The following is a 24790-nucleotide window of genomic DNA, read 5'->3' as shown; positions in this document are numbered from 1 at the left end:
TGCCACTTTGCAGCTGGGCCTTGGCATGGTCAGTCCTCTCTGTTCTTCCGTCTGTCCAATGGGAATAACAACCCCTATTGCGCCGAAACCGGTTTGGCTCAGTGGATAGAGCGTCGGCCTGCGGACTGAAAGGTCCCGGTTCGATTCCGGTCAAGGGCATGTACCTTGGTTGCGGGCACATCCCCAGTGGGGGGTGTGAAAGAGGCAGCGGGTCAATGATTCTCTCTCATCGATGTTTCTAACTCTCTATCCCTCTCTGTAAAAAAATCAATAAAATATATATTTAAAAAAACAACACCTATTGCATACAGTGAGGGTGAGGGGGAGGTAAGATGAAGAAGTTAGCACATAGTAGGTGCTCAATAAACACACACAGACACACACACAAGCATGTCATTCCACACACACACACACACACACACACAGCCTCTCTGGGCAGCACACACACATTCACTCTTTGTTCATTCAGGACACGGATAAGAGGCGCTTGTGCCAGCTGGAGGGGGGCTGGGCAGGGACACCTACACCCTCACATTCAGCACCGTGTGCCGCGGCCCCTTATCTCCTCGGAGAGCTCACGGCGGCCAGGTGGCGGGGCCTCTCGGTAATTTTCCACAGCGTGAGAGAAGCTGCGTCTCACGCGGACATGGGGGAGGGGGCGTGTCCCTCAGGCGCCCCTCTGCTGGCTTGTCCTCCATGGCTCTGGCTGAGTGTCTGGGGGAGGGTCAGCCTTCCAGCCTGCGCTGGGGCTGACCGGATTAACCTCCAGCTCTGCCACCTGGGCTGTGCCAGCGCCTGCCACGCTGGGCCATGCTCCCCGAGGCCCACGCGGCAGCCTCCTGCGGGTCTGGGGCCGTGACAGCACAGAGCGGGTGAAGACGATCTACAGTGTACGATCTACACAGCACTCAGGGCACGGCGAGCTGTGTGCAGTGGTGGGTAAATGTGGGGCTGCCTGGGCAGCCTTGCAGGGCCTCAGCCTCCTCCTGTCAATCGGAATAAGGCTGGCACCTTCCTCAGAGGGTCGTCCCAGGACAAAATGAAGGAACACGTGCCAAGTGCGAAGGGAAGAGCCTTGCCCACACAGGAAGCGGGTCTGCCTTGTTCACTACCCAGCCACTGCCCCCCTCAGGGTTCTGGGCTCCAGGCCCCCAGTTTACAGGCTGCCGAAGCTCCCCAGCACAGCTCCCCTCACAAACGGGGGGCTTCCGTGTGAGCTGGGGGTGTTAACAGCCACTTTGTAAGCCAGGCAGGGATGCATGTGCTAAGGAGACAGGAAACAGCCGCGTTCTGCTGGCGGGGCGGGGCGGGAGGGCAGCCCAGGCAGCTGGGCAGAGGAAGTGGCTTCTGATCCAGACCAGGAAGGGCTGCTCCAGGGCGGAGTGGGGGCAGAGGCAGCCACGAGGATGATGGGACCACGGGGCACACTGACCCACCTGCCCGCCCAGCGCCGAGGCCCTCTCCTCTCAGCCTCCGGGGAGGCGGGAACTTGGGCACTGATAGGCGACAGGTCATAGGGTCTGACGGGTCCAGACCCACGCTGACCCCATACCAGCCTGGGAGGGAGAGGATTTTCGAATGAGCGCTGCACACAAGGAGGACACTCACGCTGTCATAAACAGGCACCCGCCTGTGCTCTGCACCCATCCTGTGTGCTCTGCCCCGTCCTGGCCTCTGGGGACCCAGGGGTGGACTTGACGGACAAGATCTCGGCTCCCACTCGAAGGGAGAGAGAAAACCAGTGTACTGCATCCAGAGAAAAGACCTCTGAAAGGAAGGAACGCGGGCTGCGGGAGGGGATGGCAATGTGAGGAGGGCAGGGGTCTGTGGGCAGCCGGGCGGCGCGGGACGCTGCAGAGGGGCGCTCCGGATCGCAACTGATGCCGCCCCCCCTTTGCAGATGAGGAGCCCGATGGGTTGGGCCGGGGAGAGAGGGGGGACGTGGGGCTCACACGCAGGCTCAGACGGCGGGGTCTCTTCGCACGCGGGACGCACCTGCGCCTGTGTCCGAGGGGGCCGGGCGGGCGGCTCGGGGCGGGGCCTCACTGGGGCGGGGCCTCATTGGGCGGGGCCGGCGGCCGGGGGCGGGGCGCGCTCTGGCTCCGCCCCCGCAGGACCGTTGCTGGGGGCGGAACCTTCGCGCGGCGGGCGGACGCGCGGGGGAAGGTTTGCGGCGGCGCCACGGCCGGCACCGTGGGAGTCGCGGCGGAGGGCGGCGCGGCGTCCGCTCCGCGGTGCCCGGGTGCGCGCGCAGCCCCCACCGCGCAGCCGCCCCCGCGCCCCGCCCAGCGCCGGGCGTGCGGCCGCCGGCACCGCCGAGACCCGCCCCGAGGAGACCGGCGCCCGGAGCTGGAGGCGGCGGCGCAGGTGAGGCGGGCGGGGACCAGCCCGGGCCCGGGGCCTGGCTCCCTCTGCCGCTCCCCCTTCCCTCCGAACCCAGCCCGAGCCTCCCGGCGGCCGGGGCCCCCGGCCGCTCCGGACTCGTCGCACCCCGAACCCTGAGGCTTTCCCGAGACTCCGAGGTCCCGGACCTCCCGCCCGTCAGGGCCCGCGGTCCCCGGTCCCTCGGTTCCGGGAACCCCCCAAGGATGCGCTCCGGGCCCCGAGACATTCCCGGCCTCCCGGCCCCGCCCCAGGCCGCCCCGCCGCCCCGGGCTCGGACCCGGGCGTTGTCCGGAGCGGACGTGTGAGCCGGGCTTTGTGATGGAATAAAGGCGGAGGCGTTAATGGGTCACCCGGCCCCCGGTTACCCCGCGGGGCGGCTCTCGGGCCGCCTTTGCCTCCGTGTTTACAGTCGCCGGAGGAGGAGGCCGGAGTGTTTAACTTTTAATGCTCCTGGCGGGGCGTCCCGCCGCCCGGAGGAGCCGGTGAGGGCGTGAGGGTGCGGGAGGCGCCTCCTTTCCTCCGGAGCGAGCTTTGTGGCCGCCGGACAGTGGACTCGGAGGCAGCGCAGCCCCCTCGGGGCCTCTTTGGGGGGCGGGGGGGGAGCAGGTAGTTTTGTGCGGTGATGACGGTGCGGGGAGGGGTGGTCCTCCGGAGGCTGTGGGAGGGCTCCTGGGGGAGCGCGGGTAAGGGGTGAGCTGATGCCTGCAGGTTGCGGGTGAGGAGGTCTGCCGGGGCCCCCCCAGGCGAAGGGGACGGCGGGGCAGGGAGTTGGACACCAGGAAGGAGGTTCGGAGACGGCTCCATCCGGGGTGAGTGCCGGAGCGGGGTGGCCTCCCGAAGGGAAAGGTTCTCCGGGTGGAACTAACGGGGCAGCGTGGTTCCTGAGCCCGTGCCCCGGCCCTTGGTTGAATTGTGGCTTCTACCCCCTGAGCCGGTGGCAGGCCTCAGGGGGAAGGGAGCGGGCTGGCGTGGAGGGGCGAGGGAAGGGTCCGAGGAGAGGCTGCAGACAGGGTGCAGGGGGTGAGGTGGGCCAGGGAGCCAAGACCGGAGGAGGAGGGCTTAGGAGGGGAGTGACGATGGTTCTTGTGTTGTTAATCCTCATCCCAGAATATTTTCCATTGATTTTTAAAGATAGTGGAAGGGTTGGGGGGTGCGGGGTGGGGGACAGAGAGAAACATTTAAGTGAGAGAGAGACATCCATTGGTTATCTCCTGGACACACCCCAACCAGGGCCGGGGACCAGCCTGCACTGTTAGTGCCCTGGACGGGAAATGCACCGGACCCCTCAGCCCTCTGCCCAGCCCTCTGCCCACTGAGCCACGCAGGCCAGGGCGGTGTGGTGCTCCTGTCCGGGTGCAGGGGATGGCCGGAGGGAGCAGGCCCGGGAGAGGCGGCAGTGACCTGGGCAGCGGGGGCCTGGGCTTCAAGGCTCAGCTCAGCGCCAAGTCCGGACCGAGAGGGTGCGTCCTCTCCTGCCTGAGCCCGCAGCGCTCGGCATTGCCACCAGCGTTCGTTCCCCCCGGGTGTCTTTATGCCAGAGGGCCGCCCCAGGGCGACCCCTCACAGGAGGTGCAGGCGCCGGGCAGGGTCCTGAGGCTGCCGGGCCGTTGGGAAAGCCCCGAGGACCTGGGACGTCCCTCCGGAGGCAGGGGGACCGCTGGGGGGCCGGGAGCAGCGGCCGGTGTGGGGCAGGAGACGCCGTCGCCGCGGTGAGGGAGGGGGAGTGGGGTGCTCACGGGGGTGCTCCCGGGATGGAGCTGATGCAGGGCCGGGTCTGCTCCGCGAGGCTCTCACGCGGGAGAAATGTGACCAGCGTGGCTGGGAACGGAATTCTCAAATGCAAAGGGCTTGGGGGAAGCAGGCTGCTCTCGCCTTGTTCTTTTAACGTCCCCTCTTGGTGTCTCCGATCCTCCTGGGAGGGGCAGGGTGTCCGGCTCGTTGAGCTTCTAGGGCCGGGCTCTTTCAAGGAGACCCCACTTCCTGCCCCAGCAGCGGGGGGCTGGCCAGGAGGGCAGCCCCGAGTGCCATTGCTCCCGCCGGCCCCCTCAGTTGTCCCCTGCTGAGGCGCTGGCAATGCGAAGAGCAAACAGAAAACTGTCCGACGCCTCCCCCCTGCCAGCCCCGGGCCTTGCTCAGGTTGGAGAGTGAATGGGACCCAGGGCAGCCAGACCGCGGGCGAGCTGCCAGGTGACGGGCCCCAGAGCTGTCTGTGGGGCCGCGTGGTGGGAAGCGCGTCGGGGGGGCCGCGGGGTGTGTGGGAGGCGCCGGGACCAGGGATGAGTGCCAGCGTGGTGGCAGGTGGCGGGACAGGAGCGAGTGGCCTGACTCCTGGGGGACCAGCGTCCCCTCTGTTGAATGAGGGCAGTTGGCACCCCATCACCTCGGGCTCCGGGACATGCCCCTGTAAGCTGGGTCGGAGGGTACTGGAGCGGCTGAGTGCCGGCCTGAATTGCTGTGTTTGACCCTCATTGGCTTATCGCTCCGGAACGCGTCTGTTTGAACTGTGCGGGCAGAGCCGGCGGACAGGCTGTGAGCGGTTAATGATCTACCGCCTGGCAGGGCGCCTGGTGAACGCCACGGCTTTGTGTGCCGGTCTGCCCGCACCGCACCGGAGAAGCGCGTGGCGGCTCCCGCGTGGTGAGCACTCCCAGGTCCGCAGGGGGCGGGGAGGAGGGAGGCTGGAACCTGCTCAGCGCCTTCTCTTCCCTCCCGCAAGGGCGCCACGTGCCGTAAGCAATGTCGCCTTTTGAACTAAGCCGTGACCTTTACATTTTTTTAGTCATAATTTTGTTATTTTCTTGGTGTGAGCATTTATGCCCAAGCCACTGTGGAGGCACTGGTTTCCAGAAGCAAGTGAGCACATTTCGGTTCTTACAAGATGAGCCCCCCATCATAGTTCATCACTCAGTGACGGGTCAGCTCCGTAGCATGGGTTCAAATTAAGGTTTTGTGTTTTCTGTAAATTGAAGGGGTTACGTTTTACCAGGGCTGTGGTTAAATTTTTTAAAATTGTTTTTCCACCTCCATTTATTCCCCGTGTGCTCTTGCTCCCCCTCCCTCCCGAAAGCGGGTGAACGAGGTAATAGCAGTTCTGGTGACGCCGGAGTTGGAAGTTGGGGTGGGAAGCGGCTGCAGCCGAGGGAGGAGCAGCCGGAGCGGCAGGCGGACGTTTACCTTCAGCCCTACGTCTGCCCACCCGCGTCAGTGATGTGCGCGGCGGACTTCCCGTTGGACAGATTGGGAAACAGGTTCAGAGAGGCTTCCTGCTGTGTCCTCTGGCCCGTTAGCACCTGTTCCCAGCGCAGGTGCAGCCAGTCCTGCTGACCCAAGGCCCTGAAGCTATCCCGTGTCCCGGGGGGTGTGTGTGTGGGGGGGCCCTGGGGGTTGAGAGCGTGCTGGTCGGTGATTGCCGCTTCCGGGCCCCTCCCGAATGGATCGCCTGGAGAAGGCAGTTTGTGGGAATCCAGCCGAGGGATGGGGCGTGGTGTGGAGGCCTGCAGCGTCAGTTGGGGAGGAGGAGCTGCTGGGAAGTGCCTGCTCCATGGCTCCAGGCTTCCCGACCTGGTGGTCCAGTCCAGTTGATGGGCACGGCTCCTTTAAGGACGGAAGGTCACCGGTTACATAGGTCACACTTAAAACTGGTACCTCCCGTGCACATATACTGATAGCAGCATGTGTTCCTCACATGGGCCACTAGCGTGTGTTGACACTCTTGTCTTCCTTCCTCATCCTTCCAGGCCTCAGGGCTGTGGGGTGGGGTGGTGAGTGTCCCCGGCTGGTGGCTGGATGGGTGGTGCCGGCGGTCACCTCTGGCTCACCCTGCCCGGAGGGCAGAGAGCTTATCAAACTTGTGGTTTAATCCTCACCTGAGGATATTTCTCCATTTTTAGAGAGTGAAAGGGAGGGAGGGAGACACATTGATGTGAGAGACACCGTGGCTGGTTGCCTGCCTCCTGCATGCGCTCTGAACAGGCACATGCCCTTGACTGGGAATCGAACCCACGGCCCTTCAGAGCCCAAGCTGACACCTGGGCAAGGCGCTTACCAAACTCTTGCTTCCTTGCTGATGTCCCATTGGCCACAGAGGTCACCTGACCGAGCCTAGTCCGGGTGAGGGGCCCATACCAGGGTGTGGTTTCCAGGCGGTAGTGGTGAGCACTGGGTTAGGGCGTGGAGGGCAGGGCTGGGTTTTGCAGCTGTTACTGACAAGTCTGGGGTTTGTGGTTTACCCTTCTGCTTCGGGGCTCGGTTAGATGAGCATCTGTTTAGTGCTGGAGGCTGGGAATTCCAAGAATGAGGCGATCTTAGGCTGCTTGGAAGCTAGTTCTCAAATACTCACCTCACCAGTGACGCAGGAGGCTCCCTGTTAGACTTATTTGGCCTGAGTGGCTCTGGCAGGAGCTGCTCACGCCGATCTGTGCCGGCCGTGGCGCAGCCGGAAAGGGCCACTGGGTTCTTGGGGAAAGTGGGTTGCTATGATGCTTGGCTCTGGCCCTGCAAGCTGTGGTGACAAGAGGATCACCAAGGAAACCAGAAGATGCAGCTTCGGAAAGTCTCTGGAGGCTTCTGTTACTGTTATCTGGAATCCGAGGCCGAGAGCACTGGATAGGAGCCCATGGCTCGCTGTGCTTCCCGAACGTGGAGTGTCCGGCCCGTTGCGGGGGCGTCTCCTGCTTGGCCTTGGCTTGCAAACCGGAGGTTTGGAGGCTTTCTATGGAGACGCGGCTCTGGCATGGTGCTGCGGGAGGACAGGAAATGAGGTCATGTCTTTAGAGGCCTGTGGGGCGGACTTAATGCCTAAATATGGGCAGCTGAGCCGTTCGGAGCTGAGCTGCGGATAACGGTGCTTCACAGCGGCCCGGAGCCTTCCGGTGACGTCAGTGCGTGTCGGAGAGTCTGAAGCTGAGCCGGCTGCAGCCTCCAGCTCAGGCCCCGGAAGAGGTGGGAGCCGTGCCCCGCAGCCGGCCGGAAGCTCGCCCGCTGGGGGCTCGGCTCTTTTGGGAAACTGGGAATCCAGCCCGTCACAGTTTACATTGTTCGCACCTTTTGGCAGATGCTAAGTGCAGTGTTCAGTTTCTCAGTGTGTCATATAACCATGAATATTTAGACTCGCAGGGGTCCTCAAACTTTTTAAAGTGGGGGCCAGATCACGGTCCCTCAGAGAGCTGGAGGGCCGGACTATATGAACTACTAATTCCTACTGTAACACCTCGGCTGCGCTCACTGCCCAAAAAACCTGGCGGGCCGGATCAGACTCCTCTGCGGGCCGCATGTGGCCCGCGGGCCGTAGTTTGAAGACGCCTGATTTAGAGGATCTAAAGCAGTGGAACAATAATTAAAAGAATTAGAGACATTATTTTTTAATTAATCTTTTATTTTTAAAATCAATCACCTGAATATGTGTGTGTGTGTGTGTGTGTTTACTGATTTTAAAGAGGGGGGAGGAGAGAGAGAAACATTGATGTGAGAGAGAAACAGCTAGTGGTTGCCTCCCATACATACCCTGACTCTGGATCGAATCCATAACCTAAGTATGTGCTCTGACCGAGAATCAAATAAAAATAATTTAAAAACAATTAAATGTTTTATTGATTTTTTTTTTTTTTTTTTACAGAAAGGAAGGGAGAGAGATAGAGAGTTAGAAACATCGATGAGAGAGAAACATCGATCGACTGCCTCCTGCACACCCCACACTGGGGATGTGCCCACAACCAAGATACATGCCCTTGATCAGAATCGAACCTGGGATCCTTCAGTCCGCAGGCCGACGCTCTATCCACTGAGCCAAACCAGTTTCGGCTAAAAACAATTTTTTGTTGTTGATTTTTTAAGAGAGAGAGGAAGGGTGTGTATGTGGGGAGGGTGGAGAAAGAAACATCGATGTGAGAGAGACACATCGACTGGTTGCCTCCTGCATGTACCACAACTGGGGCCGGGCATCAAACCTGCAACCCAGGGCCATGCCCTCAACCGGGAATCGAACCGAGCCCCTGTGGAGTGCGGGCCAGTGCTCTCACCATGTGGCCACACTGGCCAGGCGGCCACAGAAACAGTTTTGGGCATTTTGTCCACCTGGGAACCGGAGCCGCCCTGACTGCCTTCTCTCTTTAGGGTTCACAGATGGATTCACTGGAAAAGACCACCCACCAAAGTGAACAGAAGTCCAGGTAAGCACAGTGGCTCCGCCTGTGCAGGTGTGAGGCTCTGTCGCCAGCAGGCGAGGAGCCGTGTGGGACGGAGTCGCAAGGGCTGTGCAGGCCTCCACTCCAGCGTCAGGGGGTCTCCCAGGAGCAGGTGAGGGGTCCCGGCAGACAGACTGGCGCAGGGAGCAGTGCCCGAGACCCAGGTTGGCCTGTTAAAGGGATTTGCTGGGAATTCTGTCTGCGCAGGGATTGTCTCGTGGTAATTGTTCACGAGCTCTGCCGCTTCGGGGAATTAAAATGGCCCAGCTTTTTGTTGAGAGACACACGTCACTCACATGGGCGCTTAACCCTGGGACTCGAACAAGATGCTGCCGTCCCCAAGTCCTCTGTGGAATAAGGACAGACAGAAAACAGTGCCTCCTGTTGCAGCAGTGGAAACGGGGAAACACGCCTGTGTGTGTGTGTGTGTGTGTGTGTGTGCTTGTGCGTGTATGAATGTGTGCACACACATGTGTGTGCTGGTGCGTGTGCCTGAGCACAGCCGGGCCGACGGGACCACGCGCCGTGCGGGTCTCCCCAGACGCGCCGCCGCTGTCCGGGCGGCCTCTCACCGGCCGGCTCTCCTCTCCCTCGGTCAAGCAGGAAGTTCCTGAAGAGCCTCATCCAGAAGCAGCCGCAGGAGCTGCTGCTGGTGATCGGCACGGGCGTCAGCGCGGCCGCGGCGCCCGGCATCCCCGCGCTGTGCTCCTGGCGCGGCTGCCTGGAGGCCGTCATCGAGACGGCGGAGCAGCTGGACGTGCTGCACCCCGGGGACGCCGCCCAGTTCCGCAGGAAGGTGAAGAAGGACCGCGACCTGCTGGTCGTCGCCCACGACCTCATCCGCAAGATGTCGCCGGTGAGTGCGCGCAGGGCCACGTGGTGAGTCCGCATGTCTCTCGGAAGGGCACTGAGGAGCCATCTCTCCCTCAGAATCCCGCCTCCGCGCGGGGGTGCGGGCAGCGTGGGCCCTGGAGCTGTCCGTGTCGCCGGCTGCTTGGCCGGAGCTTGTGGTTCCGGTCTCGCAGGGAGGGGTGGCCTGAGGCTCTGGGCCGGGCTGGCCCCGTGTCCGCGGGGACGGCGGTTCCCAGAAGCAAGTCAGGTGGAGCCTGCAGGTGGGCGGGACCGTGGAGAGCGCTGGGTGCTGCAGGAGGCTGCGCCGAGTGGTGGCCAGAGGCAGGGTCACCCTGCTCAGCTGTGTGGCCCGGTCACCATCATACGGGCCAGCTGCAGGGCCAGGGCAGGCTCCGCTCCCCCCGTGTCTATGGAGATGCACAGCTGTCATCTGGGAACTGGGTCAGAGGAGGAGGAGGACGAGGAGGAGGAGGAGGGGGAGGAGGAGGAGGAGGCCCGGCACAGGAGAAGGGGCATCAGGAGCGTGAGGCTGCTGTGGAGGGGGCCCAGCCACGGGCTTAGCGGGCTCACTCCTGGTTTCTCACCTGGAAACCTGCGGGCAGCCCGGCTGCAGGGCTGCTCCCCACGCCAGTGGCCACGCCCATTTTCCCAGCCTCCGGGGAGTGTTCCCAATAGTGTCTGCTGAATGTGGGTTCTGTGTGAGGGGCACCGGGGGGGGGGGGGGGCCCCCACTTTCTGTCTGAGCACGGCTCCAGGGGCCCCGCTGTGCGCAGAGCCCGGCCGTGGCCCAGAGCCCGGCCGTGGCGCCGGCGTGGCCCCCCTGGTCCTTAGGGCCAGTGGCCAGGCCTGTCGTGGGCAGAAGGGGGCACTGAGAGGGGCAGGGCTGCTGGCAGACGGGGCCGTCCAGGGAGGGTGCATGTGAGGCGAGGCCAGGTGGGCTGCTGCTGGTTTAGGCCGGGCGGTGAGCTTTATTCTTCTCTTCCCTTCACTTTTGAAAACTTCGTGAAGATTTACAGAGCCTGTGTTTCCAGCCGGTTGGGAGTCAGTTGGGAGTCGGGCTGGGGTTTGCTGGGGCAGGGGGTGGAAGCTCCTGCAGGAGGTGGTTGTAGTGATGTGGGATCTGAGCTGCTCCTGCAGAAGCTGGCTGGCGAGGGAGAGACAGGCCGGTGGGGGCAGGGGCCCGCCTGCAGGTCTGGATGGCTGGACGTCCTGGGAGCTGCCGGGGCCAGAGAGCGGGCAGGCGGAGGGAGAGGCTGAGCAGAGGTTCTGGAGAGGGTAGTGGTGAGGCTGGGGCAGTGGCCATGGTGGGATGGGCCAGCTCATGGCAGGAGAGATGGAGTGTGTTGAGGCCTGGGGCCGTAGAATCCCTGGGCACAAGCTGAAGGAGGAGCAGGAGGTGACAGTGACCGGGAGCCACCCACCCCCTGGGTCAGGGAGTGGGAGAGCCCGTTGTCAGTGGGGAAGGCGGTGAGGATGGAGGCGTGGGGCGCAGTGAGGGCAGACCCCCAGAATAGTGGAAGGGTTTTCAGAACTGGGGAGGGGGTCAGACAGGGGAGTGCCCAGATGTGCCGTGCCAGCACGGGCAAGGGTGAGCCTGAGGAGGGGCGGGAAGGATCAAAGAAGACAGACGAGAATACAGCGGGGGCCCGGTGGATCTCCGTGCTGGGTGAGGACAGACCCAGCCTGCAAGCCGAGGCTGTATTTTATGGTCAAGCACACAAAGCAAAACACCGGAAGTGGTCACATTTCACCCAGCTTTGGCAGCACCTGCTGCACCTCCCCCAGCCGTTAGTGACCCAGCAGGGAACTGGGAGAGCTAGAAGATTAAGCTTGCTTATGCTAAGAGGGCTGTGCCCTCCAGCCGGGTCTTGTTTGGGGCCCTGCCTCAGGTCAGTCCGAGGCTTGACCCTACAGCCGCTCCCTACCCCCGGAGCCACGGGACAGGAGATAACCCGAGTCTGACAGCTGACCTCAGCGGGCTCAGCGGGAGGGACAGGTGAATTCTGAGGGACAGCGGGAGCAGGAGGCGATGGAGAGGCGGGGGGGGGCAGAGGGTTCCGTACGCAGGCACAGCCCGCTCCATTGCCCGCGGCCACCCTGCGCAGGTGGCTGGCGAGGGCGGTCTTCCTGGGAGGGCACCCTCCTGGCCCACAGCACAGCCTTTCACGGCCTCGTTTGCTTTCCTGCCGCCAGCTGCTCGCTTCTCCCCACACCCATTCCACCGGCTCCGCTGCGGCAGCTCGGTCACGGCCACGCCACCCTTGGTGCCACCCCAGGGCCACGCGCCATCCTGGTCCTGTTGAGCCCTCCACTGCCTGTGCCACCCCGACTCCCCTGAGCGAGGAGGCCACCGAGACACCGTTTCTAGACCCCAACGAAGAGCACCCCGTGTGGGCGGCTCTGAGGGGAGCTCTTTACCTGGTCTCCCAGCCCCCCCGCGGTCTGGCTCCGGGTCAGCTGACCGCACCTGCTGACAGCCCCTCACTCCGGTGCGGGCTCCTTGCTCACCTGTGGACCCACCTGTGCTGCCACCTCAGGGCCTGCGCGTGTGCTCCCCTCGCTGGGATGTCTCCAGAGGCCCCTCTGCCAGATGCCCCCCAGCCTGCGGCCCACCTACCCTGTGCCCCAGCGTAGCTGCCCCGGAGCATGTAGTGTCACGTGCGGTCAGGGCCCCTCCCTTCTCCCGGAGTGCTGCTGTGGGCGCTCGGGCTGAGGCTGCTGTGGTAACTCCGGCCTCCTTTCCGCAGCGGACGGGCGACACCAAGCCCAACTTCTTCCAGGACTGCCTGATGGAGATCTTCGACAGCCTGGAGCAGCACCTCCAGCGGCCGCAGGTGCTGCAGCCCATCCTCAGCCTCATGGACCGCGGCACCATGGTGCTCACCACCAACTACGACAACCTGCTGGAGCTCTTCGGGCGCCAGCAGAACCGGCCCATGGAGTCCCTGGACCTGAAGGACAAGGCCAAGGTGAGCGAGGGCCGCCGGGAGCGACGGGGGGAGAGGCCGGGGTCAGCGCCGTGTGCAGAGGCCTCGCTGGGCCTGGCCATGCGCCGGCCCCTCGGCACGCAGCTCCCCAGGGCTCCGCCCGCCTCCCCGAGCTCCACCCGCGCTTGTCTTTGCCTCCGTCCTGCTGGGGTCTCCCTCAGTCGTTCATCGGCGTAGGAAGTCACTAAGGGAAGCAGAAGCACGCAGGCCTACTGCTGTGAATTTCAGTTAATTTGTTTTAAAAACCCCGCCAATTGGGATTGCAACATACAAAATGATCCTGATTTCTCCCCTGAATGGTATACTCTGAGCATTTTTCTGTCATTGGCTTTTTACATTTTGTAAATTAAGTAATTGTTTGCCTCTGAGGTCATATTTCTTTGGGGCATGGTCTCGCCATGGCGGCTGCTCTGTATCCTTGGCTCAGCGAGTCTGCAGGTGGCTCTCCGGCTGTGGCTGTGGAGTTGAGCTGTAATTTATATGTGGTCGTGGGAGGTGGCGAGCAGTGTTTATCTCCTCTGCCCTCCTGACCAGAACTCCATTAAGCTGTTTTTAAAAGCATGACTTTGAAGAACAATATAATTGTAAAACCAAAGTATAATTGCTGCATTCCTCTCTTACTAGAGTAGGGGTGTCGAACTCAATCAGAGAAGGGGCCAAAATCTAAAATCCAGCCTAAATTGTGGGCCGAATGGTTTACTGAACAGTCATAAACTGTCATTGTGATGGAAACGCAGCGGAGTGCAGTGATGACAGCGCGGTGCGGGCCACATTGCAAGGCCTGGCGGGACGGATTTGGCCCGCGGGCCTTGTGTTTGACACATGTGTACTAGAGTGTATTTCACGCTGGTGAATAATGCTGCAATGACGATCCTGTACTACTGTGCCACTGTTTATTTCTTCAGCATAAGTCCCTAGAAGAGGTTCAGGGTCAAAGGGTATGACCTTTTTTGTTAATCCTCACCTGAAGGTTTTTAATGTTGTTTTTCAGAGAGAGGCACGAGGGTGGGGGCAGAGAGAGAGAAACATCGATAGAGGGAGACCCATTAACTGGTTGCCTCCCCCATGCGCCCTGTCCAGGGGTGGGAGGGAACCTGCCAGGTATGTACCCTTGGCTGGGACTGGAACCCAAGACCCTTGGGTCAACCGCTGCCACTAACCACGGAACACGCTGGCCACGGGGGTGTGGCGAGGTTAAGACAGGTGACCTAAGTCACGGAATGGTTTTCTGCAAGGTCACCGGGTTCCGTCCCACGCTCTCCGCGGAGGGCGGGCAGACCTCACCCCTGCGCCCGGCAGGTTTGCTCTTTACCAGGTGAAGGCAGGGCCCAGTAGAGAGGACGACTCGCTTTATTGCGGCGCCGTGCGTGGGGGCGCTGTGCGTGGGGGCGCCGTGCCGTGGGGGCGCCGTGCGTGGGGGCGCTGTGCGTGGGGGCGCTGTGCGTGGGGGCGCTGTGCGTGGGGGCGCTGTGCGTGGGCGCTGTGCGTGGGCGCTGTGCGTGGGCGCGCTGTGCGTGGGGGCGCTGTGCGTGGGGGCGCTGTGCGGGGGCGCTGTGCGTGGGGGCGCTGTGCGGGGGCGCTGTGCGTGGGGGCGCTGTGCGTGGGCGCTGTGCGTGGGCGCGCTGTGCGTGGGGGCGCCGTGCGTGGGGGCGCCGTGCGTGGGGGCGCCGTGCCGTGGGGGCGCCGTGTCGTGGCGGCGCTGTGTCGTTGCGCGCTGTGCTATCGCAGCCAAACCCGCGGAACGTCCGAGGGACGCCTGGTTCTGTTTCTCGTATCTGCCGGTGCTAGTTACTCAGAAGCAAGAGGAATGCCCTCCCCCGTGGGCAGTGAGCAGGTGGCATGTTTGTTTCCTGTCACGCAGGCTGAACGTAGCCCGTTCAGCGACTTGTCCGGACGCCGTGTCCTTGGCGTGTGCGCAGGCTCACAGTGTGGCTGTGGCCAGGATGGCCGCTGTGCTGTCTGGTCGCTTTGGGAGGGAAGGGTGGGCCCCTCGTGCTCAGGAAGCTGGAGGTCTCGGCCCAGTCAGGCCTGAGCTTCCCTTTGGGGGCCTTTCTCCCCCAGCTGGGCCGAGTCAGTGGCCGGGCGGCCGGGCACCGGGGCTGGGCACAGGCTGACCGCCCCCGTGTGCTGCACCCTCCCGGTGCCCTGGCCCCTCGGGACAGACCACCTGCTGCGTCCCAGCCACCAGGCCCCCTGGCGGCCTGCTCGCTGAGCATGGTGTCTGGGATGAAGGAGGGCAGGCAGCGGAGATTGGCCGCCCATCGGCTCGTGCTGGGTCGGAGCGGTTACTGTCTGTCCGTCTGTCTGGGTCATCAGCAGTGCCTGCTGCGGAGAAAGCCCGGCACAGCTGGAGCGAGCAGGCCGTGGGCTGTCGAGGACCTTTGTTCGGAGCCCTGGGTGGACTCGCTGTGGCTGGTGCTCGTCGTTTCTCTGTTCACTTCTTTGGGGAGGGGACGGCAGGGCCAGGGCACGGAAAGGTCCCGGCCACAGAGCCGGGCCTCCGCGCCCGGCCCCGTCAGCCCTGTGTGACGAGGGGGAGGTGCTTTCTGAGGCGGAGGGCAGGGGACTAGCACACGCAGCAGAGTAGCGTCAGGCTTTAAAGGTACAGTCAGTGCGAACACCTCCCTCTTCCAAGTGGGTTGGGAGACCACGGATCCAGCTCAGCCACTTCCCTCACGCCGTTCTGTGACACCACTTCTCCCTGTCGCCATGTCTGGCAGGTCCTCCAGTGGGCACGAGGGCACATCAAGTACGGCGTGCTCCACATCCACGGCCTCTACACGGACCCCTGCGGGATGGTCCTGGACCCCTCAGGGTACAAGGACGTCACACAAGACCCGGAAGTGATGGTACGGCCCTGGGACTCCCGTGGCCGCGGCCTGGTCTCCAGACCTCCAGGCTTCCCTGCCTCTGGGACCTCAGGCTGCGGGGTGGGCCTGGCTCCCGCCTGTGCGGTCCGGGGCCTGGCCGGGCGGCCACGGCACAGGCTCGGGGGGCTCGGTGAGGGCTCATAACAGCGCCCACCCTGACCCCCCTTTCTCCCCCACTGTCCTCGACGCTGCTCAGGGACGCAGTTGAGTTTTTTCCCATTGACGGTGCAGGCCTGCAGGGTCTATGATGCTCTTCTCTGGCCACTGTTCCTCCCTCCCTTCTGTCCCTCCCCTCCTTCCCTCCCTTCCCTCCATTTCCTTCTTCCCTTCCTTCCCTCCCTCTCCTCCTTCCCTCCCTTCCCTCCATTTCCTTCTTCCCTCCCTTCCCTCCCTCTCCTCCTTCCCTCCCTTCCCTCCCTTCCCTCCCTCCCCTCCTTCCCTCCCTTCCCTCCATTTCCTTCTTTCCCTCCCTCCCCTCCTTCCCTCCCTTCCCTCCATTTCCTTCTTCCTTTCCTTCCCTCCCTTCCTTCCCTCCCTCCATTTCCTTCTTTCCCTCCCTCCTTCCCTCCATTCCCTCCCTCTTTCCCCCCTCCCTTCTCTCCATTCCTTCCCTCCCACTCTCCCTCCCTCCCTTCTTCCTTTGGTTTAAATATATTCTTGATTTCAGAGAGGAAGGGAGAGAGAGAGAGAGAAACATCAACGAGAGAGAAGCATTGGTTGGCCGCCTCCTGCACCTCCCACACTGGGCCTGGGCGCCCTGCAGGCCCGAGTGACTCCGTGCAGCCTTCCTTCCCCTGTGCCCACGCCCTGGGCCACTGTCACTGGCCGCTCCTCAGCACTGCTGCCCTCACTCCCCAAACCCTGGTCCCCTGGTGCCAGCCTCCTGGCCCCCGAAGTGTCTGTCTGTGATCCATCCAGACACGTTAATTCCAGGTGTGGCATGTGCAGATGTGAAGGGCAACATGTCATGTCCTTATTTTGTGTTTTAGAATTGTGCACGATTTAGAAAATGGGCAGTGAGTGGGCGGGCGCTCAGCTCAGAATTGGTGGCAGGGTGGGCCGCCGGCTGTGCCGACTTCGGCTCATGTGCCCTGGACGTTGCCGGGGCCTGGCGAGGGGCTGCCTCTGCCCGTCCTCAGGGCCCCGGGAGGCTCCGAGCGGGTGACTTGGGCGCAGCGGTGGGCCTTCCCGAGCTCGCCCCGCTGTCCGCAGGAGGTGTTCCAGAGCCTGTACCGCACCCGGTCCTTCCTGTTCGTGGGCTGCGGGGAGACGCTGCGCGACCAGATCTTCCAGGCGCTCTTCCTGTACTCGGTGCCCAACAAGGTGGAGCTGGAGCACTACATGGTGGTGCTCAAGGAGAGCGAGGACCTCTTCTTCAAGCACCAGGCCGACATGCTGCTGCACGGCATCAAGGTGGTGTCCTACGGCGCCTGCTTCGACCACTTCCCGGGCTACGTGCAGGACCTGGCCACGCAGATCTGCCGGCAGCGCAGCCCAGGTACCGCCTTCTCCGCGGGAGCCGGCCGGCCCCCTGCCCTTTTCTCAGACGTAATCCACATGCCCCCAATACAATGGAGGCTTTGAGTTCTTATTTTACATGCCGTTAAGTTCACCAGTTTTAGTATTTCCCCAACTGTCCCCTGCACTTCAGTCCGGAGGACCGGGTGACGGTGCAGTGTGCGGAGCCGACAGTGTGCGGGGAGCCGGCACACCGGCTCCGGCAGGTGCCACGCTTCGGGGGCCACGTCCGCAGATGCTGCCACCTGCCCAGTCAGATGGGCAGTGCGCCCAGGACGGTGGTTCCTTTCCCGTCAGCCTTCCTGAGCTCCTTAGCTGGCTCCCCTTGGCCTTCCCCAATGCCGGAGGGACCGAGGAGCCAGTGACTCTCGGTCAGCTCACACAGGCAGCTGCCAGCTTATAAGTCAGGGGTGACGGCGACTGTCACTGAAGGGTAACGGAGACCCAGGCACCGCATGGCCTTGGGCGCAGCACAGGGGCGGTGGCAGGTGGAACAGTTGTCAGTGGGGACTGGAGACGCCGAGACCATGGCAACGGTGCGGGCGGCACCGGAGTTCCCACCAGCCCTTTCCGTAGACAGCCCGCAAAGGGGCCACTGAGGGCGTCGCCATCGTGCCCGAGTCGAGCTGACCGCTGGGGAGTGGGTTTCCTCCCGAGGAGCAGGGAGCCGCGCTGTGGCCGTGCTGTGAATTGCACATTCATGGTGCTGCTTCCTGGTGGCTCACAGTCCCCATGCGGCCGGCAGCTGGCCGGAGCCGTGGCCGAGCTCAGAGTGAGCCGTGTGCCTGGCTGGCCCAGGCGTTCTGAAGCTGGAACGGGGTCCTGGACTGAGCAGGGCTCTGCTGGCTCTGGAGAGGGACGGTGTGGTCGCCACCTCTGCCCCTGCCCGCCGCCTTGCCTCCCCGTGCACAGGCACCGGGCACCAGGACCGCTGCACGCACTCGGCTCTGGAGAGCGCTCCCGGGTCTGTGCTCGCTGGTGCGGTGCCTCCCTGGCCAGGGAGGGCGGCACACGGTGATGACAGGAGTGACAGCCGGGCCCTCCGCTCCCCCGCAGGGAGATGGGGAGGAAGGACACTAACCGGCCTGGGGCTGGCGATGGCCGAGCCGTGCAGCCGCCTCGCATCCCCCCAGCTGGAGGGGTGCACGTGGCATGGCTTCTGACGTTTTCCTTTCTTCCAGATGCCGACCGGGCAGACAGCACCACGCTGGGTAAGGAGGGTTCCTTGTCTTCTCGCCGTGAGCTGTAAATCAGACGTGGCCTCAGGTGGACACTGGCCGGAGAGGACACAGCGGGGCGGGACAGGCTGCCTCTGGGAAGGGGGACAGCGCCCCCTGTGCCCGGAGCACAGTGTAGTGGCATGTGGCCCGAGGACACCGCTGGCCCCTTCGGAGTTTAACTGGAGAGGCTCTAAGCGTTCGTAGAAAATGGCCAATTTAACGTGTTTGACCTGGGAACAGGGCAGCCTCCCTACCACTGGGCTCAGCAGCCAGACGCGGGTGTGCCAGGGGTGGGCTCCATGCAGGAAGGAAAGCGGGTCAGGAATGGCAGCCCCGTGTGCACGGCCCCCTGCCCTGCGTGCCTGAGGGACACAGTTGTGCGGCTTCCTCCTCCCCGAGCACTGCCTCCTGAAAACGGGGAGCCCATGGACGCCCCTGGCCGGGCCTGGAGGGTGCCCGGGAGCTTCTAACAGACGTCTCCTCTCAGGGGGCGGCTGCCAGGACTGCGCCAAGAGGAAGCTGGAGGAGAACGGCATCGAAGCTTCCAAACAGCTCCGGCCCTCAGGTACCGGCTTCCCGGGGCGCCCTCAGGGTGCTGCTGTGTCCCTCCACCGCCCCGGGGACCCCTCCAGACACTGGTGCTCATTCTCATTCGCGTGCTGCTGAAAAACACGCAGAGAACATGTGAGTCAGCAGTGAATGCTCACAAGGTGAATGTACCATGTGTCCCATGCGGGGCACCCGCAGAGCGGTGTGGGGACCCCTCCCCCCACACTGTCAGTCACCCACCCACCACCCAAGGGTGACCGCCGTCTTAGGCGTCCAGGTTTCCTGTCCAGCATTGGTGCCACCCCGTTCCCAGGGCCGCAGCGCCCACCGCCTGCTTCTCCCAGCGGCTTCGGCCCGACAGGCCTCGGTCTCGTGGCAAGCGGGCCCCGCCCTGCGTGGGGTGCGGCCACCGTCATCTCGGCGCTGCTGGCCGTCCTGCAGGCGGGGCGCCATCACGCGGGTTCCGGCGGGTTCCACGGCTCCGCCAGAGCCCAGGGCCCTGGTGGTACGTGACCCACAGCCACTTCCGGACAGCGGCCACTGCTCCCCAAGATGGAAGCGTTTTCCGAGTCCTCAGCACCTGAGAAAAACTGAGTTTTCTGAAATAGAAATCTGATGGCAAATACTTTTCCGAGCCGAACCTCACATCTTGTATTCCTTTCTTTGTTTAAACAGACGATGCTGACACATCTTGAAATCTTTAAAACCAACCAAACCTGCAACTTGAAAACCAGCCTTCTGTGACCGCAGTGCCGCCCCGGGATGAGGAATGCTCGAGAACTCACACGGCCCCACGCTGCCGTCCTGTCACCTGTGGGTGCGGCCAGAGGCTGGGGAGTCCCATTGTGTGTCTAACTGTCGGGGTGAAGTGCTCACCTCGGACCCGCTGCCAGGACGGGCGGACAACTACCTCAGCCGGTGGCGGGAGGGAGCTCCCCAGCGCCCTGTCCGGTGGCTGTTCTAATAAAGGGACAGTGGAGACTGCAAGCAACAGTAGTTGCCAAAGAAAAGTGAGAAACTAGACTCTTAAATTTTGTAATTTTTATGCGGAAACATGTTACTAGAGAAGAAACTTTTAACGTATGTTGGTTACGTTGTTTGATAGTAAAGAATATTCGAGGTGTTGAATCTGCCAGTGAGAGTGACGTCTTAACAGAATGACTGGATCAAAGGGCTTCTTTGGAACGCAGTAGTTTCAGTGACTTAGTTCCAGAGAACTGCAGGTCTACCCCTGAGCATTAGAGCATCATCGCGAAGAACCAGAGGGCCTCTTTTTATAGAGCGTGAGGGAGGTGGGGAGAACAGCTGTTTGCCTTCTGTGAGTGCAATTAATAGGGACTGAACCTGCAAGCTTCTGGTGCACAGGATGGTGCACTAACCATTGAGCAGCCCGTCAGGGCAGAGGGCCCTGTCAACCGTGCTGTACAGGGTGGTCCAAGCCCGGCTTGAGGCTGATGAGAAGTTAAAAGTGGAGCAGAGCTGTTCTAAACTTAGAGTATCCCAAGCTTTCCAAGTCTCCCCTCCCAGCATTTTCCGCCATGGCACGTGATGGGCACAGCGTCAGGCAGGCAGGCAGGCAGAGGGCGTGGTGGGTGGCTGCTCTGTGGTGTGTTTTAGCGGCTGCCTACTTTCATGTGATGTCTCGCCAAGCACCATGACACTCCCCATGGATGGCGCTGGAGCTCCCGCAGGCACCGGGAACTAGAAGCGTCAGGTGGGAGGTGTGGGCAGAAGCTGCACCTGCTTCAGACCTGTCTGCTCTCCAAGCAGGAAACCAATCGTTTATGCTCCTCTGGCCGTGAAGTTTGAACTGCAGCTCTGCATGCTCAGTCTTTCTCTGTGATGATGAGGCTTGTTTTATTTCTGAGAATTCTTACCGTGAGTTGCCACTCAACTGTGAAATCCAGTGAGCACTTGAACGTGTTCAGTGTTTGAACAGCAGACAGTTTTTAAGGACTCACAGTGTGCGATCAGGGACGGATGTGTGTGAAGGCTGGGCAGCAGTGTGGCCACGTCACAGCAGGAGAGTGACGGGGAGGGAAGCCGGGAAAGCGTAGCAGGCTGCTCAGGACCAGCTCCGAGCGCTGCTGAGTGCCACGCCGGGCGGAGGCCTTGCTGTGAGGAGCGAGCAGTCTGTAGTCAGCCCCGCGCTTGTTTAAGATGCAGACTGAAAGCAGCGTGACAGGAGTGGGGAACAGTTCGAGCACACCTGATATGCATAACGCTCTGTCCCTGAGAAACCAGGTCGGGGACATCCTGGCCGTTGTTACTGCAGCTGCAATGCTCTGACGTTTTTAAATGGTATTTTAAGTGGTTATACGGGCACCTACACAATAGCCTCTGTGCTGCCTCACCAAAGCCTGAACTACTGTCTCCGCCATAAAGAGGTTGCTGACCTGCTAGTGAAGTAGGCGAGCTGTGCCCAGTGGGACAGCTGCACCGACCAACAGACACCTTGGGCCCGCAGCCCGGCACTGCCAGCGCCCTCAGACCCCCTCCACCCCTGGGCCCGGCGCCGCCCACTACACAAGCCGACTTCTGGGCATTTTCAAGATAAGTGCCACATGTGCTGTAACGTCTGTGTAGTTCTTAACGGGGTGATGAGTGTAAACCAGCTGTTATTGTTATCAGGTTCCTGCTTTGTTTTTGGAGTGTGGCGTTCCAACTGGTTCCTGTTGCTTGTGGTTTGCACAGAGGTGGTTTCAGGAACGCGAGGAAGCTGCCTTAGGACTGCCTTGAGTCCGAGTCCTGAGAGAACAGGCAGCCGGGAAGAGGAAGGGACAGGTCAGGTGGCACTGAGGGGACATTCCAGTGTTAAGCCAATGTCTTTCAAGGAGGGGAAGTCAGAGATTGAGGTGAGACTGCCGGCACGGAAACAAGGAACCAGGGAGACTGAGCGGCCTCTGAGCAGGGAGCGAGGCTGGGACTTATGGTGCAGCGCCCGTTTACCTGCGCTGTGAGTGCAGCTCGGGGGCGAGTCCGCTACATCCGGAGCTGCTCCTCGGTGCCACTGGGCCACCAGGCCAGCAGCCCCTCCACACGCGCTGTTCCGTCCTGCGATGGAAATAGGCCTGCTGACAACGCTGCACCTTCTGTCCCGCCCGGAACAAGGCTCTGAAGTGGAAAGCCCGTTGTTTGTTTCCTTCTTAACAGAAATGACATTTAGGAAAATGCAGATTGCATTGAAGCAGACATTCCTTTTCACCTTAAACTTTTTTGGTTTATAAAACTGTAAATTGGAAACATTTGAAATTAGAATATTTTTATTGATATTTTCATACTGACAAAATTTCCTCTGAAATAATTTCTCAAAACCAAGGTTCAGCACCTTACAATTAGCAATTCAGAAATCAAGACTGTCATTTAAATGTTCCTTAAATGGACAAGGCAAGACCAGAGGAAAGAGGATGTAGAATTCAACGTATTTCTGGCTGGGTTTCAAAATGGAACTTGAAACTATGGAAACAAAACTGTACCTTTTTAAAAATTGTTCAAAGCTAACTCTCCCAGGAAACCTTCCCAAACACCCCTCCCGGCAGTGAGCGGCCAGCGTTCTCAGACGGCACCCAGGCTGGCTGGCTCCAGAAGGTGGTCACTCAACAGTTTGAACATGAGAGAGAACTGAGCGTGGTGCCCTGACCACAGCTAACGATCCGCTCTGAGAACCTACAGCCACGCTGGCACGGACCCTAGCGGGCCTCGCGCTGTCTCCTGCTGCCTTCTTCGCCTTCCGTGTCGGGATACTGAGAAAGATCTAAAGTCAGAACTCGGCTGAACATGTAGTCATCTTGCTGAAATGGAGAGCAGACAGTCAGAAGTTAGTCCTTCTATGTAGAAAAAAAGTGCTATTAAGCCTAAAACAAGAGCCAGGAGTGAATCTGGATTTGCATTTAAAAGGAAACTTAGGGCCACCTCAGAAGCTATCAATGGTTGCATTTACATCAGCTTTCTTAGCTGATTCTCTGTAATACCTGGTACAGGGTATCAGGATGTGCCCCCCAAAGCATGGCTGTGGCATATGGACTGTGAGCTACTGAGATGCAGGAAAAGCTCTCAGCACTGGCCACAAGTCTTCCTTTTTGCATTCATCCTTCCCTGCTCTTAACGAAAGGCACCTGTGTGATCTGCAGAGCAAACCTGGTTTGTTCGCACACTTTCCAGGTCACCTTCCACCTAGGCGCCCCCCCCCCCCCCTTTCCTCAGGCCAGCCTAAGACTGGAGAGGAGCCAAGTGCTAGCCACCCTTTGGCTCCTCAGCCACGAGGCCAGTCTGACTCACAGGCCCCGCCAGAGCCCCGAGGACATTCAGATGGTTTCCCTCACACCGCGAGAGAGTTCACTGCTTGCTGCAGCCCGTTTCCAGGGGTCCCTCCCCCAACAATCTGCAGGCACAGGAAGGGAAACTACTTTTATCTTAGCAACTCATGTCTAGAAGTGGAATGACCAGGAATACTCCGTTACCTCGTGTGTTTGAATGGCTTAAGAAAGATTGTTCACTTTCTAAAAGTTACTGTACAACTGGGAACTTTCAGTCAATTTCTTTGTTTCTTCCCGCTGGTACTTTTGGAAGATGAATGGTTCCTTGTTAGTTCTACCACGTGCATTTGCTTTTGCCTAGAACCTTCCAACATTACAGAAATAATACAATAGTACAGCTTACTCTGTGTAAATATGTACTACTTTATAAAGAAAATTCTGTAATTTTCCATTTGCTTTTTCTGATCTTAAATCTCTTTGTACCGTCACAGAAAAACCCCTGAGTAGTTACTTTTAAGTCTTATTTCCTTAAACAACAATGTGAGCCTGAGCACTCCCGCAGCAGCTCGTCCCAGGAGAGACGGACGGGGTGTGCGTTACCTCTGGGTAGATGCCGATAAGGGCGTCAGCCTTGGCGTAGAACTCCTCCTTCAGGGAGATGACGATCATCTGAAACTGCTCTTGAGTTTGCTCTTTGATGTAACTTGCTACCTGGGAGGAAGTAAACAGCACACGTCACCCCAAGACAGGCCTCGGGTGACAGGCCTAGTTCCTGAGCCTGGGGAGTGATCCTGCAAGCTGTTTGCCCTTTTAGGTGACGGGCACTTACTAGCTCCCTGGGAACTTGGTAAACCCACTACAACCACAGAAATAGCTCAGATTCTAAAATAAGAGGTTAGGAAAGGTACCTCATTAAATCTATGATCTAAAACTTGAAGGATATTTTTAAGGATAAAACTCGACCTTATCTACAATGTGGTATAAACAGTCTTTATAACAGTATAAAACTATCACTCAGATATTTTATGAGGGTGGTATTTAAACTTCCAACTTCCTGTTTTGCCAACTCAGAGCCTGAAGGGGGGGGGACGATGGCAATGACATGCATTCGTAACTCAGTCGTCAGGTTGGAGGTCGTCTTCAGGAAGGCCACTGCCCAGGACTGAGAACAGAACCGTCTGCACAGAAGTGGCCTTAGCGAGCACCTGCTCAGAGCCTGAGATGCCATGAATACATCTGTCGATACGTTTGCCAGAAGATATGGACATGCTAAATGCCACTGAGAAGATGCAGTGCACCAAAATAAACTGCCCCTTCCTTCCCTCCCCTGAAACAAAGAGCAGGGGATACGAGGTGCCCAAGTTCACCAAAGGGGCAGTTTTTCTTATGAGTCCGGCCCGGGGTCCAGGTAGTCGAGGCAGGCTGGTTGGCATTGAGGGTGTTTTGTCCCAAGCATTCTATCCGAAGTCTGGCAGGTCACAGAATGTGGCGCCTGCCTGTCCTCTACCAGGTTCAGGGGCCAGTTTGTGGGGCTGAGGCTGTGCTGTCCACGGTGATGTGCTCAGAGAGCAAGCTCCCAGAGATGGGTGAGACGAGTGCCCCTTGGGAAATGCTGAGACAACCTCATGCCATTCAGGGGCCTCAGGCTGCAGCTCCTGAAAGTCCCACTCCCAAGCCTTTCACAGAGACTCGGAGAAGTCGGAGGTCAGCTCCAGACTCAACCCGAATAGCACCCCAGGATCAAATGCACCTCGCAAAGGGGGGCTCATTACTCAAGCTCACAAGACTCAGGTGTGGACCAAGACGCCAGTTTGCCAGTTACTGATGAGAAACTCATGGGACGGCAGGGCCAGGGCAGCCTCTGGTCAGTCAGAGCCGTAAAGCAAAGCCCAGTGTTTCTGGAGGAAGAGGTGCTGGGATCGGAAGCAGGAGTACCGTTCACCCAGGCTCAAGAGTGGGTTTTCTCTGCAA

At 60.6% G+C, this 24790-nt stretch overlaps 2 protein-coding genes across 3 annotated transcripts in view; one reads left to right on the top strand and one right to left on the bottom strand.

The window, feature by feature from the left end:
* Nucleotides 1-2183: 2183 nt before the first annotated feature.
* On the top strand, nt 2184-22044 carry FAM118A (family with sequence similarity 118 member A). 2 transcript variants are annotated; one of them, XM_045575082.1, is made up of 10 exons: nt 2184-2367; nt 8497-8552; nt 9171-9423; nt 12167-12388; nt 15127-15255; nt 16489-16774; nt 17976-18005; nt 18502-18579; nt 18841-19068; nt 19239-22044. In XM_045575082.1, exons 2-10 carry the CDS (start codon nt 8506-8508, stop codon nt 19256-19258), a joined length of 1293 nt encoding a protein of 430 aa, XP_045431038.1. In that variant the 5' UTR covers nt 2184-2367; nt 8497-8505; the 3' UTR covers nt 19259-22044. The 2 variants fall into 2 exon arrangements, with proteins under 2 accessions (XP_045431038.1, XP_036276125.1); XM_036420232.2 differs by lacking the exon at nt 18841-19068 and having other exon boundaries at nt 2262-2367; nt 9168-9423.
* Nucleotides 22045-22252: 208 nt separating this feature from the next.
* Nucleotides 22253-24790, bottom strand: part of SMC1B (structural maintenance of chromosomes 1B) — a 45985-nt gene continuing 43447 nt past the window's right edge. Inside the window, exons 24-25 of the mRNA XM_036420261.1 lie at nt 23420-23530; nt 22253-22354 (exon numbers count right to left, since the gene is read on the bottom strand). Coding sequence (XP_036276154.1) covers nt 22253-22354; nt 23420-23530 — 213 coding nt within the window. The remainder of the gene's footprint in view (nt 22355-23419; nt 23531-24790) is intronic.

Source organism: Pipistrellus kuhlii, unplaced genomic scaffold, assembly GCF_014108245.1.
Source record: "Pipistrellus kuhlii isolate mPipKuh1 unplaced genomic scaffold, mPipKuh1.p scaffold_m20_p_64, whole genome shotgun sequence".
Taxonomy (NCBI): domain Eukaryota; kingdom Metazoa; phylum Chordata; class Mammalia; order Chiroptera; family Vespertilionidae; genus Pipistrellus; species Pipistrellus kuhlii.
This window is presented reverse-complemented; position numbering and strand designations above follow the sequence as displayed.

What these genes read in the sequence shown, in the direction of transcription:
- FAM118A (XM_045575082.1), top strand. Translation starts at nt 8,506, where the DNA reads ATGGATTCACTGGAAAAGACCACCCACCAAAGTGAACAGAAGTCCAG. An exon ending in CAAAGTGAACAGAAGTCCAG is followed by an intron (nt 8,553 to 9,170) that starts GTAAGCACAGTG and finishes TCGGTCAAGCAG; the next exon opens with GAAGTTCCTGAAGAGCCTCA. An exon ending in ACCTGAAGGACAAGGCCAAG is followed by an intron (nt 12,389 to 15,126) that starts GTGAGCGAGGGC and finishes CATGTCTGGCAG; the next exon opens with GTCCTCCAGTGGGCACGAGG.